This window comes from Silurus aristotelis, assembly GCF_946808225.1.
Source record: "Silurus aristotelis genome assembly, chromosome: 18".
In the NCBI taxonomy this organism is placed as follows: domain Eukaryota; kingdom Metazoa; phylum Chordata; class Actinopteri; order Siluriformes; family Siluridae; genus Silurus; species Silurus aristotelis.
In genome coordinates this window covers 8,616,195-8,635,643 of record NC_139591.1, presented here as the reverse complement: position 1 = coordinate 8,635,643, position 19,449 = coordinate 8,616,195, and the positions used below count along the sequence as shown (strand labels likewise).

Sequence of the window (19,449 nt, the reverse complement as noted above, 5' to 3'; positions counted from 1 at the left end):
ACACCTCCGAGCCTATAGCTCTGGTGTTACACAACTTCGAGCGTAGGAGGTCTTTGTATCGTTTCTGTTATCTCACTAAAGAAGGAGAGGCTTTCATAACTCATCCTTGGAGCCAAAAGCAATGTGAGCAAAAACACTGAAGGCAGTGTGAGCAGTAAGTTTAAACCATTTCAGCAGTGTGCTAGTGAGCTCTGCAAAAGCCCACTCACTGACCCATTGGGTCAGCCTTCTTCAGAACTGCTACTGTTTTAAAAAAGATCCTGCATAAGAGCCAAGCCATTGTTGCTTAGTGTTACATTTAGATATAAAGCTACATTTTTTTTACTTATTTTTCCTTAAGTTTTTGAAGACAGAATGAGTGAGCTGAAGATTCTAATTACACTGAGACTAATAAAGTTGATAACTGCATGTTGAATTAAAATCCCCTTATGCACAATTGCACATTTACATCGTCTGCAATACATTTACATTCTTTCATTATGCTTAATACATTTTGACTCTATAGTGTACAATTGTGGAAGATCAGTGATATAATTTCACTATTTTGTGTCAGCCAAATATTTATGTATTCCCTTTTGTGCTTCTTTCATTTGTCATTTCAGGAAAGCTTCCTTAGTGCTGTTATCTCAGGCCTTCTCATCAGATCTATATATATATATATATATATATGTATATGTATAAACATATATATAAGGATTTTTTTTATTATATAAAAAGGTGGGAGGTAACAAAGTACAAATACTTAAGTAGATTGTTCTGTTATTGGTATTTTAATTTACTATTTACTACATTTTTCTTATTTCTTTTTACCGACACTTAAAAAAATGTTTACACAAATATCTGTAATTTCCACTTCTTTAATTTTTCAACCAGGCTCGTTACTTTAGTTTTGATCTATCTGGTAAAATGTCAAAATGTTTTCTTTTCATTGCACACCTCTTTCAGCCCATCAACTTTTTGCTTGTCATTGCGCGGATTTTTTGATCTACCACTGGGGTTTCATTTTCTGGCTCTCACACACCACAGATGTAGGCTAGTTTACGAAGATAACAATGAAGGCAGAAGGCAACAAGAGGTATGAGGTTTATGTCGATGAGACAGAGGGAGTCGGTGATGTAAACATGACTGAGAACAGAGACATTCCTGATCACGTGATCATCATCTAAGCTCTGCTTATGTTCTATATGGTGGATGTTCAGCCTGGATACATTCATTAGGTAACAACATTTTAAATTTGTTTTTTCTTAATATATTAAGTCGGGCTGTCGCAATTAACGTGTTAATAACATGTTAAAGCAAATTAATTTTAACGCCGCTAATTTTATTAACGTGTGATTAATGCAGCGCACATTTCCATTTGACCATTTTTATTAAAAACATAAATCAATAAATATAAAAGAGGCAAAATGACTACATTAAACGTAACACACATTTATTCACGATGTTCTTTCTTTAATCAGATAAACAAATAAACAAAATTCGCTATGATGAACACAATGAACCCTCTGGCATTTTTACTCATAACGCCGAAACTAACTTCAATCACTCGTCTTTTTTGATTGTACAGATAAGAGCAATACATCATACAAATCTGGAAGTACTCTTATTTGTTACACCCAAAATAACAACAAAACGCTGTGCTTTTGTAAAATAAAAAAAACAGACAGGGGGCGCTCTCTTTTGTCTCTGTCCTCTCTCATCACAGACACTTAAATTAAAACAACCTGAAGCTGAGTGACTGCTTGCCTCTCAGACATGATAAATATATTAATAGAAAGTACAAAATCTTCAAAAAACATGCAATTAATCATGATTATATTTTTTAATCGATTGACAGCCCTAATATAAAAATTACATAAGGTCCAGTTACCAGCATGACACTAAAACAGGTAGTAGTAATGGCTACTTTGATGAGTAAAAATTATTAAATGGCTAAAAAATATTATAATTCACATGATAAAAATGCATCCAAATATTGCATGCACCCATTATTGCAGGCTTTTTGAAGAACCATGAGGGTCAGTTTAAGGATTTTTTATAGACTATTGTTGTTTGCAAAAAGAACTGAACATGCACACATTCAAACAGACATTTTGGTTAATTATAGGCACTATCATCATTTTAGTGAGAGATAGTAAAGTAGGAGATCATTTGTGCAACTGTAATTAAAATAGCTAAACTCTAAAGGGCTTTTAAGTGTATCCAGAAACAGCAAACAATGCATTAGTGAGATAACTAGAAAATATATAAATATGGCATGTGTTTAGGTTTCATTGAGAATATTAAATGTCTAATTTATATTTTTTTTGAGTAAGCCCTGGTATGTAATGGTGGGCAACAGTCGGTAAACAAAAATCAATGTCAATGGAATAAGCCAAATCTTGTTTTATGTCCTTCCAAGAAAACCATGCCCTGCAGCACTAAATTGAAAGTACTGAGCTTTGGAAAACTGACCTAATTGAATATATTTTCTTCCACTTTCAAAATTAAATCCAACATGCAAGGTAGAAGTGTTGGCAGCAACTCAGTGCTTGTCTGCCCAGCATTTGCCTGGAGCCTGCATCACAGACTGTTGTACACACACCTCCACATGCATGGCAGCTTCACTACGTCAAACCAGGCCGCCTGGATAACATCCATGACACCATTTTCTGAAATAGACACCACCCTTTAAAAATTCACATGCTGCATAAAGTAAACAACATTTGGGCTTTTCTCACAGGCCACAATTCCTCTTTTGGAAAGCACCAAAGGTATATTTGAACAGGGCATCTTAAAAGCCATTTTTGTAATGACCCACACAATATTAATGAGTGCATCAAACTGTCCATTAACATGTTTTACGGCAAACATTGACAAACAAAGCAATGCATAAAACAGCCCTGACTAAATGGAAACAGAAATCAGTCTACACATGTATCATTGAGCGTATACATAACATATAGTTATGTCTTGTTGGAAAAAGCACTCAGATTTTATTCTGTTAAATATTTCTACAGACACCTGCATGTGTTTATGTAGATGAGAGCTTAGCGCCAATACAGCCTGCCAGGGATCAAAGGGATCACACTTCCTCTGACAAATGAAGAGTCAGGGGACCTTGGTGGCTTAGGCAAGATACATATTTCTCTACTCCCACATTGATATAACATAATTTGAGTAGGAAGCAAGAACAAATTTGAATAAGAGTATATTCAAAGCAATGATATAGCAATGAGAGCAACCTCCCATATCACTATAGGTCAGCAGCAAACAGTGGCAAGCCCCTTAAAATGATACACTTTTCTTTTTGATTTTTAAAAACTCCTCTTGTTGAAGTTCTGAAGTCCTAATACAATGTCACAAGTGCATGCCTAAGCCTGACCTTCTGTCTGGGTAAAAAAATAGATGTATTATATTTTAATACATATTTTCCCAAAATAATAGTTAAAAGGAAAGACAGGACTGAATTGTGGCTAAATCTAAAAATAAGCACTTGTTTTGTCACATTTGAGAATAATTAAAATGCTACATTTAAATACTATTATAAATAGCACACTAGCACACACTAAAAATGTATAAATTATATATCATATATACTATAAATTCAACTATTTGAGCTACAGTAGCTCATCTGTTCGGTTGACACGAGCCAGCCTCCACTCCCCATGTGCATCAGTGAGCCTTGGCTGCCCATTTCACCAGTTACCCACTGTTCCTTCCTTTTGAAAGACTGACCACTTTTGATAGATACTGACCACTGCTGCCTGGGAACATCCCATAGAGCTGTAGTTTTAAAGATGCGCTGACCCAGTCGTCCAGCCATCACAATCTGACCCTCGTCAAAGTCGCTTTAATCTTTACGCTTCCCCATTTTTCCTGTTTCTTACACATCAACTTCAAGGACAAAATGTTCACTTGCTGCCTAATATATCACACCCACTAACAGGTGCCATGATGAAGAGATAATCAGTGCTAATGCTTATATTATACCTGGTCAGTAAGGGTACCTGGGTGTCTCTGAGGTGGCTACAGGCACCGAGTAATGGGCTCCTCTGCTTAGATTGCTGCCCTGGCAAACTGAACCCAAATAAGTGGAAGAAAATGGATGAACGAACGGCTGGATGGAAGGATCATTTGATATGAAGAAATTATTTGTAGGTGACGTAAGAAAGCATTACCTGCCAACCAAAAGGAACTCTCCCACTAGCCGACGTCTTCTCATAGCTTTAAGAATGCCACGCACAGTCATACCCTCACAAAAGCATGCCACCACACGTGCTTTGGGCAGGTGACTGCGCAGTTTTTCCAAAAGCCGGTCGAAGCTCTGCTCGCCGGCATTACTGTAGATCTTATCTGAATGTGCGATACAGATGCCTTCCTTGGCTGCCATTTCTTTGAAGGCCTCCATTCCACTCTCACCATAGTTTCCTAAGGGTTAAGAAATGACTTTATTAACAAGCTGTTGCATGTGATCAGGAGCATGCTATTTCATTTCAAAACTTTTCCAATCAACAAAAACTAAAAGCCTAATATGGTCTATAGTTACTACCCAAAGTTATTGTCTGCTAGATTTTATACAGATATCATATTAAGAGGTCTAAATGTAGATTGGAGTAATATTTATATTTTAAAATTAATTCTTGTGTGAATGAGACCACAACCATAAAGTCATGTGACCTTTACATTACATCTTGTGACTTCCCACTTATATCACTACGAAATGGTGTATTTTATCAACTGTTTATGCATTAAATCTTTCTTTGATTTGGTCAGTATGTGTTACATTTTCTGATCTGAATTCATTCCCTGGATTTCACTCAAATTTTACAGTTACAAATTGACTGCTGGGTGGCACTGTTTTTCTTACATTTTCTAAAGGGTTGTTTCAGAATAGCACTTTTAGTAGTAAAAAAGTATAGCAGATTCCTACTATTTATAAAATGATTTTAAGTGTGAAAATGCAGGTTTCATATTTATTTCGACAATGTCTGGGGGTTTTGGAGGTTGGACATGTGCATCGGTTCTGTATTTAATGCCTCATCATTGATCATTGCATAAAGGGAATGCTTTTGAGGCAGATGGCCCACTCACACATAGGATTTATGTGCATGTGCTTAGCAGATTTAGACCTAAATGTGTGGTCAATTATGATCTGAAAGTCAAAGCCTTAAGAGGCTATTAGCCCTTAATGGGTTTAGACATAAATGGTGCAAAGGTTCAAGATAATAGAAGTTGGCTATGATGACCAGTGATGTTGACAGTGACTACAGTGTAAGATTAGAATTTAATTCGAATTTGATTTGAATCAGGCACACAATGGGTAAAAATAAAAATACAGGTGCATTGCTGATATCCTGATTAAGTCAAATGATATAGCCTCATGCATGGCACATATAAGAAGCACTGCTTCTTGCAGATCACTCCAATCAGCATCCATAAATTCCTCTGCTGCTGCGCTCATTAAAATATTGGCCCTGGCAGCAGGACACATAGGATAGGACACTAGGTAAATCTTAACCAGTTGGTAAGCACAAGGCATGATTGGCCCAATCCGCATTGGTGGACGTTGTCCAGGCAACCCTGGGAATGCTAATTTACTAATCAGGACTACTTGTTAGACCTCTGGTCAAAGAAGCCCTGGCAAAATATACTTTAGGGACATTACTCTGCCACCCTGCTTGGCTGGTGACATTGTTCTGCTTTCTTCTTTTACTGTCAAATTTTTTTGTTTCAGTTTTTTTTCTACTAAATTTTTTTGTTGTCTTTTTTTAGTTGTTTAATCGTTTAAGACTTCTTTACATCTATCTGATTCTTTGGATTTTTGTGACAGTAATTATTTGACTTTGGTCAAATAAAGGTGAAGGTTTCAACATTCACAAGAAGGTTTGAACATTGCTCCTGGCATTTACCTGAAATTCAGTCAAAGATTTAATGCTAGCTTGACTGCTAGATCTTTGGGTTTGTGTACTGACATTAGAAATGCTCCTAAAGTGTAAAGACAGATTTCTTAAAGACATAAATTAGAAACCCAGTAAAGTTTATCGAATGGTGTATGAAAATATATTTTTCAGTTGCCACAGAAACATATTGCATTTTTATGTCTGGTACAAACTAATGAACATTATTCTGCTGTGCCTCTGTTTTACACACTGTCAGGGGTAAGCTCCCCCATTTCACTGGAAAATCAGGTCACCTACTTTCTGCTAGGAATATTGAACCATTGGTATCAAGTGTGCAGTAAGAGTGCTTATCTATAATTCATATACTGTAAAAATTTACATATATATAAAAAGGCAATCACTAAACCTAGATAATCACATTAATTTACTTAGTCTCCAGTAATTATATCATGGCTTATGGAAAATAATGTTATATACAGTCCCTTCTGAAAGTATTTGTTCCCACCACATTTCAAATGGCTAGGCCAGTTTTTGCTATAATATATTTGGATTTAAGATCATAAAATATATTAGACAATAAATTTGAATTTCCACTTCCATTTTTATGATATTTACAACTAGATGTGTTTTACACAAATAATCCAAACATGTTTTTCTTTTTTTTGTTGAACAGGTCTGTCCTGTTATATTTATACAGTTATTACTCTGAATGACTACTATTGCTTTGAGCTCTGTGTTTCAATTGTGAAGACCAACATGAAAATAAGACAGCTGTCTATGTGAGAACATTAATTTTTTATCTGAGAAAAGAGCAAAAACATTTGGAGCCATTGCACAAGCAGTGGGAATTGTCAGCCAGTACAACAATTTAAAATGTCCAAATAAACAAAAGAAACCACTGGTGTACTAACACCTAGATCTTGAACAGGTCATCCAACAAAAATGACAAACTCCTTATTCGGAGTAGAAATCAGAGGGGCAGAAGCAATTTGGAACTGGCAATAAAAAAAAATAAATTCAACAATTCTGAAACCAAGACAATTGTCTACCAAAGTGATGTAAAGACCAAAGAGTTGAGAGAATAAAATACTGCTCCAAAACATCAAATCATACAAGCTCATAGATAAACAAGATTGAGGTACATTGATGGCTTTAGCTTGTATCACTTTTGGACCAGGTTCACTAATCTTTATCGATGATGTAGCACAAAATTAATTTAGACAATTACAGAAACATTCTGTCTGCCAATTTACAGAGGAATGCATGCAATATCTGGCAATTTACAAAGAAATGCATACAATGCAATTAGGAAAAAAAACTTTATCATGCAGCAAGACAAAGACCAAAAACCTGCTGCCAACTACATGCTACATGGCAAATCTTTTCACAGACCTTAACCCAACTGGCCATTTCAGTTCTTGAACTGATAAAGTTTAGTGAACTTTGACTCTATGTATTCTTTATACACCAATGTCATGTTATTTACAGGTTCTTCCAAATTTTTACACAATCAGAAAGCTAGGCACAGAATATTGTATTCTGTGCCTAGCTATATATATATTGTATTTCTCTGTCTGGCACAACTTTCAAACTATCTCTTCCTCTGATCTACAGCCAAACACCTGTGTGCATAAATGAATAAAGTAATACCTAAAACTTTGTTCTAAAACCAAACAAATGAACCTGGTCAAGTTTGATAGTTTGATATAAAATCTATATTAAAAAGGTGGACTTTAGTGCAATGGTTGCATTTGCATGATATCCATTATAGGTAAATAAGTTTTTTGATTTCATGTAAATATCAATAGCCTTTGAGCACTCTTAGTTCCACAAGGGAAATTAATTACAGTGTAACCAACACCCACTGACAGGGAAAAAATAAAACAAACATGTAAATGGTAATCACGATCACTCCTCATCAAGTGAACCAAGCTGTCCTACTGAATTATATGCTCTTTAATGACAAACACAGGGAGGTATAAACAAAAGCAGGGTGCATAAATGGTAACCCTAGTAACCCTAGGAACAAAATCAAGCAGCTTCTCAGTATGCCCATCAACTGTTTATATACCAACATGGCAGTAATAATGTGGAGGAGTTTGCACATCAATTACATATTGTTCAGGCAATTACAACTATTGAACAAAAGATCGTTACGACTTGGCATGATTAACTTAAAAGGAGTATTATTACAACCATTTGTTTATTTTTTTGTTTTTTTGTTTAATACATTTTCTACAAACTTTTAATGGGTTTAAATTTGAAGTGACTCTAAAATTTAATTAATTATTTAAATGGACACAATAATATTATTATTATTATTATTATTATTATTATTATTATTATTATTATTATTATTATTACAACTCCAATTCCCCTATAGTTGGGATGCTGTGTAAAACAAATAAAAAGAGAATGCAATGATCTGCAAATTCTATAAACTCTTATTTAATTCACATTCATAGAAAACATCTTGAATGTTTAAAATGAGGGAAGAAGGACAATGAATTTAATTTGATGAGCACAACATGTTTTAAAAAAGCTGGGACAAAAGAGAACGTGTTTCTAAAAAGAAACAATTGGAAGAACATTTTGGTAATTGTTAGGAGTCTCTGAACAGTACTGTAAAGGCGATTACAACAAAGTAGACAAATACTGTAAATCACATCCAATGTTTAGGCCAAATTGGGTGATAAGGCAAGAAGGGCAGTTGAAGAAACCATTCAGACCCTAAAAATAGTCACTTAATTATTATGCTAGATTGCTACTGCCCCAAGCAATTCACAAATTTTAAATTGCCATTTTTAAACAAAAGAATATGCCACCAGAGTTATAATCACATAAAACAGTGCATGTAATCTTACCTTCTGTGTGTATGGCTGACACATAAGTCCAGTTGTATCTTTTGACAATGTCCACCATTGCTCTTGCCTGCTGAGCATCCGAGGGCACCACCCTCATGAAATACTTGTACAGGGACTTATCACTGAGATCCATACTGGTGGCTGAGTAGGCAATTTGGGGTATGTTGAAAAGCTGAAGGAGATTTTGTACCTGGATAGCTACGGAGCTAGAGCCAGGCCCAATGAGGCCCACAATTGGTTTCTTCCCTTTCATGGGTATCCCTCCACCATTAGCTGAGCACCTGGATATGCTCTCCTCCTCCTCAGTGGAGACCAGGGTGTCACGGATAAACTCAATGCTCTGTTCCAGTGCCACTGCTGAGTGCCAACATGAGTCTCGGATCTCACAGCCCAGTGTGATGTTTGGCAGGATGTTTGGGTCAGCATTGATACGATCAAGAGTGTGCATCATAGCCTCCACACGTTGAATCCCATACTGCTCACGCACAGCACCACATTTACGCTCATGAACCTTGTCTGCAGGTGGCTGGTGGTGCACAGAAAAGAGTGCCCCAATGGTAATGTCACCCGGCATGTGGGCAAGTACCCGACGTTCAGTAGACTGGGCATGCACTCGTGTGCCTAGCCTTGTGAGACTGTTGATGTCTCCAAGAAGTGAAAAGAGTAAGAAAAGTAAAATCCCCATTTCCTGCTCTTTCTCAGATTAGTTAGTGCCAAATACAGACAAAGTCTTCATGGTATCTGCAACAGATATTGAAAAAAAGATATATATATATATATATATATATATATATATATATATATATATATATATATATATATATATATATATATATATATAAGGAAAAAATGTCTTTAGAACTATGAACTTATTCATTGTTATTTAATAAACATTATATCACGTAAATTAGTATGTTTTAATATATAAAATCAACAAGAAAGCAAAAGTAATAGAATTTACGAAAGGCTGCTGATTTTAACTTTCCTTTTAACGCAATCAGAACCCCTTGAAAGACTATAATAGCTTTTGGCAAATAGCTTTTAAAAATGTCAGCCGTATTGGAATCGAGTAAAACCTGTGAACGAATGGGCAGACTTTTCAGACTGATAGCATACCCAAGCAATCAAACGTCGACCTGAAAAGACCTAAAGTCTTAGAACTTAACAGCGCGTCCGTTGAGATCGACAGGATGCTGTCCGTGGTGCTGAAACGTCTAGAGTTATACAATCAAGCTGCATTCAATTACAATCAGGCAAATGAAATAATTGTCCTCAAAAGAAACACGTGTAAAATGAATAAGCTTCTCTGACTTTCAATATTTAGCTTGACAAAGCCAAACCTCACTTCACGGTTGCCGAATTATACAAACCCGATGTGTTCCATAAAACTGAACAATATCATGGTTTATCAAAATAATGCAAATATAATCTACAGTTCATTTAAATATTTAAAGAAATCTTACCGTTTTCGTCTTTCTTCGTGTCTCAAAAGCTGGACATCTCTTAATGCAATAAGCGCTCCTGAAAAGCGTGCCGTTTCAGCTCCGAGTGTCACATTATAAAACACCGCTGTGTTTTTGCGCTCAAGTCCAAGTGCTTTCATACGCAAAGGATACTAAGAAACAATGACACATCCCTTAAGTGTAGCCTATGCGCGCGCACACACACACACACACACACACACACACACACACCTCCATTTCAGTGGACTAACAGCGCAAAGTGAGCGTAGGTGGTTTGCAGTATTCTGTTAGCGTTATGGGAAATGTGTCTGTCTGTCAGGCTGGGCCAAATAACTGAACGACCCTATGTGTGGGTTTAACTGCTGCCTTTTTGAATAATATTTATATAGGGTTATTTAACGTTGGGCATCTTGTTTTGAAACCACAAAAGAACTCAAAGGTTCTCTAGCATCTAATGAACTTATTGTCCGTCCTCAAAACGAAGCACAACCCAGGATTGCCCATTACATTTCAATGGGTTTATACCGACGTTGGCATATTATTACATTCCTACAGTCATGCGTTTCAATACATTGATTATTAAGATAAAATCATGAGATGCATGTTTGCTGTACCTGCTTTACAACATATCATAGCTGATCTTGGAGCACTACTCGAAACCTGTCACCGGGGCACGGGCACAGAGTTGCTATTTTCGCTACACGGAAAGTCATTTTTATCCTCCTCCTATATCAAAAGCAAAGTCTTGTGTTACTTGTGTAGCGCGCCATCTTCTGGATAGACTCCACATTGCAAATTAAGGTTTGAAAGTATTTGGTTCAGTCAGTTCAGATATGTTTTTTTCGGTGTTCATTTGGGCTTCCTTTAGTTAGGGTTTTCTAGTTTCCTCCCAGCTCCAAAACATGCAAGCAGGCAGACATGGTTATCTAAATTGATCATAGGCATAAATACGTGTATATAGGACCCTATCAACTGTTGTCTCTTTTGTCTGTATTGGCTGTATTTCGGCCTTGCGCCCAAGTGCATCAGGCATAGGCTACAGATCCACTCAGTAGTTACCAATGTGAATTAAGGAATGAATGAATTAATGTATGAATGAATTAGTTACAAATGAAATGCTGATTTAGGGAACATTATATTATGTTTTGTCTAAAAATGACTATTCAGTCGCACAGCTTTTCACCTAAAATGTATATATTTAAACAAATTTCAACTTTACAACAACCCTGAGTAGTAGCATTAAATGAAAAGAATCTTTTTACCCTAACGACCCTCAGGCAAGGAGGCATGTGATCTGAATAATATGACAGGGGGGAGTGGAAAGCGAACGGACTGGTCAAACACTGAAAAGATTAACCCAAAACTCATCAGTGTACCATCACAAGCAGAAGTTATTCCACTTATGCAATGCGCTCTCTGGTTGTTATAGTCTTTATCGCTCAGCTTCTGAGGGCGACATGGCAGCAGATTCCCAGACAGTGCGCTATCAGTGAAGCTTTGGCCTCGAGGCAGTGCTGTCCCGTTTGGAGTGGAGACGGCTCAGCATGCGGAGCTCGCTCTGGTCGGGGAGTTTGCCAGGACGTGTCCGTGTCCGAGCAGCCCGATGGCCCACAGTACCCGTTTGACGGTCTGGATGACAGGGAGAGATGGCCTCTCACATTTTTCAACCGCACTTGCCGTTGTTTCAGAAACTTCATGGGTTACGACTGCAGTGAATGCACCTTTGGTTACTTCGGGTCAGCTTGCACTGAAAGACGCGAGACGGTCCGAAGAAATATTTTCCATCTTTCAAATGCAGAAAGGCAAAAGTTTATCTCTTATCTTAATTTAGCTAAAAATAGTATCAGTCAAGATTATGTTATAATCACAGGCATCTACAACCAAGTAAGTAACTCATCCAGCCCAATGTTTAAAGATGTTTCCATCTATGACTTGTTTGTCTGGTTACATTATTATGTTTCCCGACCTGCTCTACTTGGAGGAGAGAACAATATATGGATGCAAGTAGATTTTGGACACTGGGCCCCGGGCTTCTTGCCATGGCACAGGGTGTTTCTGCTTCGCTGGGAGCATGAGATAAGGAAATTAACGGGGGACTTTGACTTTGCCATTCCATACTGGGACTGGAGGGATGCACAGGGGTGTGAGGTTTGCACAGATGAACTCATGGGTGCACAAAGTTCTCTAGATCCTAACCTCATCAGCCCATCATCTGTTTTCTCCTCCTGGAAGGTAATCAGAGTATTTTACTTATGCATTGATTAATATTCAACAGTGCTAAAATTAATATCCACTTAATCTGTACCTGGACACGACAAAAAGTTTCTTCAGTGATTCATTTAGTGGTTGTTAGACGATTATGTGTTCTTATGTCACTGCAGGATTTTAAATATTAGAATGTTTTGGGTCAAATGTGTTTCGATTTATTCTCAAGTAACTTATTTGTACTTTTATTTTTTATTCCAAACCTTATAGGTGATTTGCTCCAGAGAACCACAATATAGTCTGAGCGGTATCTTGTGTAATGGTACAGAGGAAGGACCATTATTGCGCAACCCTGGAAACCATGACCGAAACCTGGCAGATGGGCTTCCTTCATCCTCCGATGTAGACTTTACTCTCAGTCTGTCCCAGTATGACACAGGACCAATGGACCGCATGGCCAATATGAGCTTCAGGAACACACTAGAAGGTTAAACACAATAAACAACAATGCATTACAAAGTACATGTTTTTAAAAAAGCAATAAGTAGGTTTAAGTTATTATACCTGATGTTCATGTGAAATAAAAAGCAGACTTTTGATCATCTACAATGTCTGAATATCATTATAAGACATGTGCAGGGTATAATTTTGTACCCTATTAATCTCTTTTATTTGCCTGATTTGGATCTTTAATCCAAATTAATCCCTCAAAAGTGTTAGCACTTAACTTTGCATTCTTTGTAGGATTGGGAAATCCTCGCACAGGTCTTGGGAACAGCAGCAAAGTTGGCATGCATGCAGCACTGCACGTCTTCATGAACGGCACCATGTCCTCCGTGCAAGGCTCAGCCAATGACCCAATATTCCTCCTACATCATGCCTTTGTAGATAGGTAAGGATTAATTATCTAAACCTGAACACATCCTATCCCTTTTAATGGCATAAATTGAACACATATGGAAATCTGCTTATAATCAAGAATTGCTTTATAAATGAAGGCTTATTTTGAGCTTATCTGTGTTCCCTTAGCATCTATGAGCAGTGGTTAAGAAGGTACCAGCCAGAAAAGTCTCACTATCCTACAGCTAATGCACCAATTGGCCACAACAGTGAATACTACATGGCACCCTTTATGCCTCTCTATCAGAATGGGGACTACTTCAGTTCCAGCAAAGAAAAAGGCTATGAATACTCTTACCTCCAAGACCCTGGTAATATATTTTTAGTTTTATGTTTGTTTTATAGGTTGGTAATTGCAGAAACTGTTCCTAGCACAGAGTAGTTTCACTTTGTTTTTGGACTCTAACAAGGAAAAAAAAAAAAAAAAGAAAGAAACCTTAAAAAAATCATTTCAGAAATATCAACATGTTTTTAAGTTTTTTTAAATGTAAAAACATTGCAAAGATTAATCAACTGCGATTAAGGTGAACCCATGAAGGAATAACGTCTTAATTCAGTGACCTCACTGACCTTCACTCTCCAATCACTTGTTTCTAACTTGATTTATTTACCTATATATAAATTCATTTTACAATACAAAGTAGAGAATTAGGTCTTTGATTTCTTAATTCTTATGCTGCACTTGAGAGTGTTGTGCCTCTGTACATTTTGTTGAATTTGACACTGTGTAATTTACCAACATATTTAAACTGTCATCTAATATTATCCATCCAGTGAGTTATCCATCCATATTATTCTTTATGACTGCATGAAATATGCATTTTCTTTTTCAGACTATAGGCTTTATATACTGTTTACGAATATCAGGAAATATAGCAATGAATGCCACATTTCTTACATATTTGATATTGTTATGATCAAGCCTGTATCTAGGAGCACTGAATAAAATAAATGATAAAGTTAAATCTTGCAAATGATCTCTTTATATATGAATTCCTTATATATTTGAATACTGTAATCATTTAATATCATGTAAAACTATTTACATAATATTTGTTCTATGCAATAATACAAAATATTATCATTATTATTATTATTATTATTATTATTATTATTATTATTATTATTAGTAGTAGTAGTAGTAGTAGTAGTATTTTGTGTGCATTTTTTAATTAATGAATTTTATTTAAAATAATATAATTATCATTGTAGGTCAGAGATTTGTAGATGACATCGTGTCCTATCTGGAGGAAGCGCGTGGACTCTGGCCCTGGCTCCTGGGCGCAGCGGTCTTAGGCGCAGTGTGTTGTGCAGTCATGGCTCTGGTACTGACTAAAATCCGCAGACTTTTATCCACACGAGCGAAAAGGAGTTCTGAAAAGCAGCCGCTCATCAGCAGCTCCGAGGCCTCGTCCGACTCTTACCAAGCCTTGATGTCGTGAAGCATGTAACCGCTAGGTGGCGACAATGTCCCTGAAGCCCTATCCACCGACATCAATTATTCATCACAGTAGATAATCAAGGCGTGGAAAAATATATACACTTGAAAGTATGCTAATGGATCCTAATACACTGATTGTTTTTTTATTTTTTGTACTCTTAATCCTACGTGCTTGAACATGATGCTACAATAAACGCCATTAATGTTCCTGTTAAATCTACTGATGTGATTAAAATGTTTTAAACGTTGTGTTTTACGTCAATTATGCGTCAGTTATTTCCTGGACAATTCTATAAGGAAACAACCACACAACATTTGACCACAACACTGTGTAGTTGTTAGTGTCCTGACTCCAAATACAATCATTGAGGTTGTTTATTGTGGTATTAAAAAGACACATCATGATGCAGACTGATTTTGCATTACTAGAGCATATAAGCAAGTTTCCACTCAGTGTAGCAGTGTATGAGAACTAAAGACAGGTACCAAAGCCTTCCTGAAGATGTTCATGGTTGCTGATTAGGGTCACCTGATCATAGTTAACCTCTGAAGTTAAATACTCCAGCAGGAAGTGAGCTTTTATTTTGTGTAGTAGAAGTTTGTTCTTTGGAGAACTGGGTGAGTGGTATGCATGTTGATGTAGACAATGTCTTACATTTGTTTTATTTAGGTGGTTCTTCCAATGATCTTCTGTCTTAATTTTTAGTGGGAACTTGACATTCACAATGCCTACTGAGAATTTGGTTGATAAGCGCATGTGCAAGTTCAAAAACCGAGGCAAGGATGCCCTGGTAGGTTTTAATACACTTTTAATTATGAGAAGTCTGTTGGAAAAAACTTCATAGCTAATTTCCTTTCATTCCTAAAGAAACTGCGTGAGCGCAGAATTGCAGAATGTGTGGAGCTTCGGAAAGCACAAAAAGTAGAAGGCATCATGAAAAGGAGAAATATTTCTTCCCAGCATGATGAAGAACCCCTGTCTCCAGAATACAACACTGACAACCAACAGGTTGTAATTTAATTATTCTTCTATGAACTTGCTTTTTTGTTTTTGGTAGTGTGGTTTAACCATTTTGATCATTTAGCTTATTTCAGCAACAATTCTGGAAATTGTTGCCAACGTTAACGGTGACTGTCCAGAGCGGCAGTTGCAGGGTTGTCAAACAGCCAGGTAAGCTTTTCTTCTATACTGTATGCTCTTCTTATGTTTGTTTCAGAATCTTTTGGCACATAATTATTGTTTTTAGGAAGCTGTTATCTCGGGAGAGGAACCCTCCATTAAAGGAAATAGTGGAAGCAGGCCTGCTTTCCTGCTTTGTAGAGTTTCTGGGTAGGAATGATCACCCCACTCTGCAGTTTGAGGCTGCCTGGTCTCTCACCAACGTGGCATCAGGCACCTCATGGTACACTAAGCAGGTGGTGGAGCATAATGCAGTACCTGCCTTCATTGCCCTGTTGGCCTCACCCATGTTAAACATAAGTGAGCAGGCTGTCTGGGCTTTGGGCAATATTGCAGGTAATTGTGACTTCTTCATGAAGACATTCAACAGTATTGGTATACTATTTTAAGACCGCACATGAAATTTTATGCCAGGCTTGTTAAGATTCATGATACTTTAAAAAAAAAAATACAAAATCCTGATTTTAATGCTTAAGGTGTTTTACCTACAGGTGATGGCCCAGCATACCGTGATGCACTTATTGACTGTAATGTGATTCCTGCGCTTCTCGCTCGGCTAACTCCAGATATCCCTGTAGGTTGTGTAAAGTTTTAATAGTCAGTAAGATGACATTAAGCTGCATGATGGAAACTGAATGTAACTGGTTGTCTTTCACAGGTTGGCTACCTCCGCAACCTGACATGGACTCTCTCCAACTTGTGCAGGAACAAGAATCCTTTCCCTCGCTTCTCTGCAGTCCAGCAGATGCTTCCCTCCATTATTCAACTGCTTCACCACAGTGATAAATCAGTTCTGTCTGATGCATGTTGGGCAATCTCTTACCTTACAGACGGACCGAATGAGCGCATTGACATTGTAATAAAGACTGGGATTCTTCCGCGCTTGGTCGAGCTGCTGGGCTTTGAGGAGCTTGCCGTGGTGGTAAATGATTCCTTTTTATTTTAGGAAAACTGCCTTGATTTTGCTTGTGCAAAAATATACATAATTTACCATGTACATTTTGTATCCTCCAATAAGAAATGAGCAGCTCTTGACCCTTTTTCTTTCAAAGACTCCTTCCCTTCGTTCTATTGGGAACATCGTAAGTGGTTCAGACCTGCAAACACAAATGGCCATCGACGCTGGTGTGTTGAGTGCCTTGCCGAAGCTTATGCGTCACCCCAAACCCAGTGTTCAAAAGGAGGCTGCCTGGGCTGTATCAAATATTGCAGCTGGACCACGACAGCAGATTCAGCAACTAATTACATGTGGTCTATTGCCTCATCTTGTGGATCTTCTAAAGAATGTAATTTTAATCCTTTATCTGGTTATAGTTATATAACTAAATGTTTGACATGATTATCCTGGGTCTTAATTTAATTAATGCATTTGGACTGCTTATAGCTTACTCTGACTGGATTTGCTGTAAATTTAAGTGATTCTTTTTTGATAACCACACTCTTTCATAAACTTGTATAATGAATGCTCCCTAAATAAAGCCCAACTTGAGCATTTATAAGTTGGTCTAATTGTCATTAAGAGTTTTTTATGCTGGGAGTCTTTCGGCCTGAAGATTTTCTTTTTGCTTCCTGGCGTCTCATTAATCTGAGCTGCATTCTAATGGTCTTGTGTCTCGAGAGAGAGGCTCTTTATTAAACCACCAAGGTGATACTAGCTATTTGGAAAACTGATTTTGTGAACACCGGTTGGGTACATTTTAAACTGACTTGACTCTTGCTTCCAGGCTGACTTTAAAACTCAGCGAGAAGCTGTCTGGGCAGTCACTAACTACACCAGTGGAGGAACAGTGGAACAGGTGGTTCAGCTTGTTAAGTGTGGAGGCCTGGAAGCTATCCTAAACCTATTGAAGGTTAAAGATTCCAAGACTATCCTAGTCATCTTGGATGCAATCAATAACATTTTCTTGGTAAGGTTGACTGAGATTTCATGTGCTTGTATTTGTACTGCAGCACTGGTAGCCATGCAGCATAATGGCCAATAATGTGTATATACTGTGCAACTAAGCTGCCCGCCATTGTTTGCTTTCCTAGGCTGCTGAGAAACTTGGAGAGGTGGAAAAGCTTTGTTTGCTTGTGGAAGAGTTGGGTGGGCTGGATAACATTGAGCTCCTCCAGAACCATGAAAACAATGCTGTGTATCGTGCTGCCCAAGCACTTATTGAGAAGTACTTCAGTGAGGTGGGTTAAGGAAAATGTCATGCTGTTATTGAAGCTGTTCTTTCCCCTTTTGAGTTTGACTTTCCTTGTTCTGTAGGATGCTGACGATGAATGCCTGAAGACTGAAGCCACTGAAACTGACTTTGTTTTTGGGCCAGCTGAGGTTCAGAAAAGATTTGACTTCTGACCATTTTTATACCCTTTTGTATAAATAAATATTTTTGCAGTAACTTGGCAATTTGGTTATGTTTTGGAATTGGCCAATCTGCCTATACTTGATTGTACATTGCACTGATTCCTTAGGTTTAGTGTTGTCTGATTTGGTTGGTCTCACACTTCCTTTCACTGTGGAACATATATTTTGTCCACAAATGTTGTTGAATCAAGCACTTGGCATATTGGCAACCTATTTAAAGGTTTATGGCAGGGAAGGGTAACAAATGCTTAAGTGTTGACCTTTTGCTTGACTTGAAATTCAATTACCTATAGATAAAAAGCCCAAAATGGACAACCTTCCCCAAGTATTTGGTAATCATGGACACCTAACTTGTTTACTGTGATCAGACAATGCACTGTTTACAGTACATTTACATTCCCAGCTCTAGAATGCCCCAGTATTAGTTAGTGATAAAATTTGTGCTTATGTTCATTTAATTATATTCCCCAAATACTTTTTAGCTGGATAAGGGGTGGGTGGAAACACTGATTATACAGCCTATTCCTCAGTGAACAAGCGTTTGATAAGATTTACTTAATTGGCTTCCCAAATCTCTGAGGAAGCACATGTAACCTTCTTGGCTGCAGCTGTCCCATAATAATGGAAAGCTGGCTGGCGATAACAACTTTGGTTAGTGTGTGTGTGTGGTTATGGTGATGTAAATGACTATGTAAATAGTTATTTTTAGATACAAACGTGAGCTTTTACTGGTGATTTAAACACTAAGTACCAACTACTGGGGCATCTCAATTTAAAGAAATCAAAGTTAATTTTAGTAGTTACAAAAAGAGAAGATTCTGTAGCTTAATCACACACAGACTGAGATTTCAACTGTTTATTTCTATGGTTGAATGAGTTACAGCTGATGAAAACCCCAAATTCATTATCTCAGAAAATTTTAATATTGTGAAAGTTCAATAGTGGAGACTCGTGGTGTCGCACTCTAATCCGCTCATTAAATCCAAACACCTGCAAAGGTTTTCTGAGTCTTTAAATGGTGCCTCAGTCTGGTTCAGGCTGCACAATTATGGGGGAAGACTGCTGACTTGACAGTTGTTCAGAAGAAGGGAAAGACACAAAAAGGGCTAAAGAAGCTGCTGTTTACGGAGTGCTGTATTCAAGCACGTGGTAAACATTTCC

The 19,449-nt window shown here is 37.3% G+C and overlaps 3 protein-coding genes across 3 annotated transcripts in view; 2 read left to right on the top strand and 1 right to left on the bottom strand.

Moving 5' to 3' along the window:
* LOC310741328 (ras-related protein Rab-38-like) overlaps positions 1-10,470 on the bottom strand; it is a 37,653-nt gene extending 27,183 nt beyond the window's left edge. The window contains exons 1-3 of the mRNA XM_083569044.1: positions 10,210-10,470; positions 8,747-9,487; positions 4,161-4,410 (exon numbers count right to left, since the gene is read on the bottom strand). Of these exons, the coding sequence (XP_083425170.1) occupies positions 4,161-4,410; positions 8,747-9,431 (935 nt within the window). The 5' untranslated portion in view covers positions 9,432-9,487; positions 10,210-10,470. The remainder of the gene's footprint in view (positions 1-4,160; positions 4,411-8,746; positions 9,488-10,209) is intronic.
* A 1,095-nt stretch (positions 10,471-11,565) lies between these two features.
* On the top strand, positions 11,566-15,017 carry LOC310741355 (tyrosinase-like). Its single transcript, XM_083569110.1, has 5 exons — positions 11,566-12,441; positions 12,685-12,901; positions 13,159-13,306; positions 13,444-13,625; positions 14,527-15,017. Exons 1-5 carry the CDS (start codon positions 11,617-11,619, stop codon positions 14,754-14,756), a joined length of 1,602 nt encoding a protein of 533 aa, XP_083425236.1. The 5' UTR covers positions 11,566-11,616; the 3' UTR covers positions 14,757-15,017.
* A 211-nt stretch (positions 15,018-15,228) lies between these two features.
* kpna7 (karyopherin alpha 7 (importin alpha 8)) lies at positions 15,229-18,322 on the top strand. Its single transcript, XM_083569111.1, has 11 exons — positions 15,229-15,373; positions 15,462-15,546; positions 15,624-15,764; positions 15,841-15,926; positions 16,003-16,271; positions 16,427-16,509; positions 16,594-16,857; positions 16,988-17,221; positions 17,660-17,842; positions 17,967-18,113; positions 18,190-18,322. The coding sequence occupies exons 2-11, from the start codon at positions 15,481-15,483 to the stop codon at positions 18,277-18,279; spliced, it is 1,563 nt and encodes a 520-aa protein (XP_083425237.1). The 5' UTR covers positions 15,229-15,373; positions 15,462-15,480; the 3' UTR covers positions 18,280-18,322.
* Positions 18,323-19,449: the final 1,127 nt, after the last annotated feature.

Excerpts from the sequence above, each read along its gene's own strand:
- LOC310741355 (XM_083569110.1), top strand. The coding sequence starts at position 11,617 with ATGCGCTCTCTGGTTGTTATAGTCTTTATCGCTCAGCTTCTGAGGGCG. Across the intron at positions 12,442-12,684 it reads CTGTTTTCTCCTCCTGGAAG|GTGATTTGCTCCAGAGAACC; the intron begins GTAATCAGAGTA and ends CAAACCTTATAG. Across the intron at positions 13,307-13,443 it reads CATCATGCCTTTGTAGATAG|CATCTATGAGCAGTGGTTAA; the intron begins GTAAGGATTAAT and ends GTGTTCCCTTAG.
- kpna7 (XM_083569111.1), top strand. The coding sequence starts at position 15,481 with ATGCCTACTGAGAATTTGGTTGATAAGCGCATGTGCAAGTTCAAAAAC. Across the intron at positions 15,765-15,840 it reads ACAACACTGACAACCAACAG|CTTATTTCAGCAACAATTCT; the intron begins GTTGTAATTTAA and ends TTGATCATTTAG. Across the intron at positions 17,843-17,966 it reads CAATCAATAACATTTTCTTG|GCTGCTGAGAAACTTGGAGA; the intron begins GTAAGGTTGACT and ends TTGCTTTCCTAG.